General features: G+C 39.7%; 1 protein-coding gene across 6 annotated transcripts in view; it reads right to left on the reverse strand.

The window, feature by feature from the left end:
• The window catches only part of kcnip3b (Kv channel interacting protein 3b, calsenilin), a 42504-nt gene that overhangs the window by 4783 nt on the left and 36452 nt on the right, over positions 1-1269 (reverse strand). For all 6 annotated transcript variants that reach the window (XM_032515988.1, XM_032515986.1, XM_032515987.1 and 3 more), the window contains 2 exons: positions 753-857; positions 93-155 (listed from right to left, as the gene is read on the reverse strand). In XM_032515988.1, the coding sequence (XP_032371879.1) occupies positions 93-155; positions 753-857 (168 nt within the window). The remainder of the gene's footprint in view (positions 1-92; positions 156-752; positions 858-1269) is intronic.

Genomic DNA, 1269 nt, shown 5'->3' on the forward strand with positions numbered 1-1269 from the left:
TATCTATCTATCTATCTATCTATCTGTCGGTCTGTCGGTCTGTGTCTGTCTGTCTGTCTGTCAGTCTGTCTGCATGCATGTGGAAAAGTCACCTTTTGACAGGTCTCAATGAACTCTTCAATGGTCACTACACCATCTCGGTTTTTATCCATTTTCTGTAGGAAAAAGACAGAAGAAACAAAACCGAGAGAAAGGACAGATTAGAGAAGATTAGGGTACCTTGTTTTGTTCACAAACGGGCCTCGTAGCACAGGAGTATAAGTAGCAATACTACAGTGTAGAAATAGTGAAAGTACTCATTGTGCGGGATGGCCCATTTCAGAATAATTATATTATGGGATTATAATTAGTGATGTATTAATGTGAACAACAATTTAATGTTGCAGCTAGTAAAGGTGGGTCTAATTTCATCTTCTCTAATACTACCGGGTAGCTTCATCTATTATAATGAATCATGGTTTGTTAGTTGATTGTTTTTAACTTTTTTTGTATTACTAATCTAAATGTGCAAAGTAACTTGTAACTAAAGCTTCCAAATAGATGTAGTGACGTAAAAAGTATTTTCATTTGCAGATATTTGCCTCTGAAATGTAGTTGAGTAGAATTATAAAGTATCATAAAATGGAAATACTCAAGTAAAGAACAAGTACCTCAAAATTGTACTGAAGTACAGTACTAAAAACTAATAAATGTACTTAGATACATTCCAACACTGTGTACTTGTGTGTTTTTGATTTGTGTGGATTCAGAACCTGGAAGAACTTGTCCACGTGTTCAGAGGGCGCTTCATCTCGCACACAGGGGTATGTGTACCTCCCCATCATGTCGTAGATTGACTTCATAATCGCCAGCATCTCCTGAAGAGAGGAAGACAGAAGCAAAGTGAAAGAGTTAAAACAACTTTTTTTTATTGTTTTTAAATTTACAAAGCTCTAAACTATACTATGAATGAAATTCCCTTGGCAAACATGCACAATTCAAGATTAAACTGTTGTGGTCTGCTGTCCTCCCCCAACCTTTGACCTACTTCTCCTCTGTGTTGCTGTGTCTCTCTGGCTGGCTGTGAGGGCGTTCCTGCCTGGGGGGGGGGGGCGTGGCTACCATCACCTGTTCATCATCCGCTCAGCTGTCACCCATCATCTCATCAACTCCTGCCATTCTTAAGCCCGGGCTAACCACCTGGTCGGCGCCAGATTGTTACTTACTCATTCGTGGTAACTTGGCTCTCAGTTTACGTACTCCTGTTTATGCTCTCGTGTTTGTCTCTTG

The sequence above is a fragment of the Etheostoma spectabile genome, chromosome 5 (assembly GCF_008692095.1).
Source record: "Etheostoma spectabile isolate EspeVRDwgs_2016 chromosome 5, UIUC_Espe_1.0, whole genome shotgun sequence".
In the NCBI taxonomy this organism is placed as follows: Eukaryota; Metazoa; Chordata; class Actinopteri; order Perciformes; family Percidae; genus Etheostoma; species Etheostoma spectabile.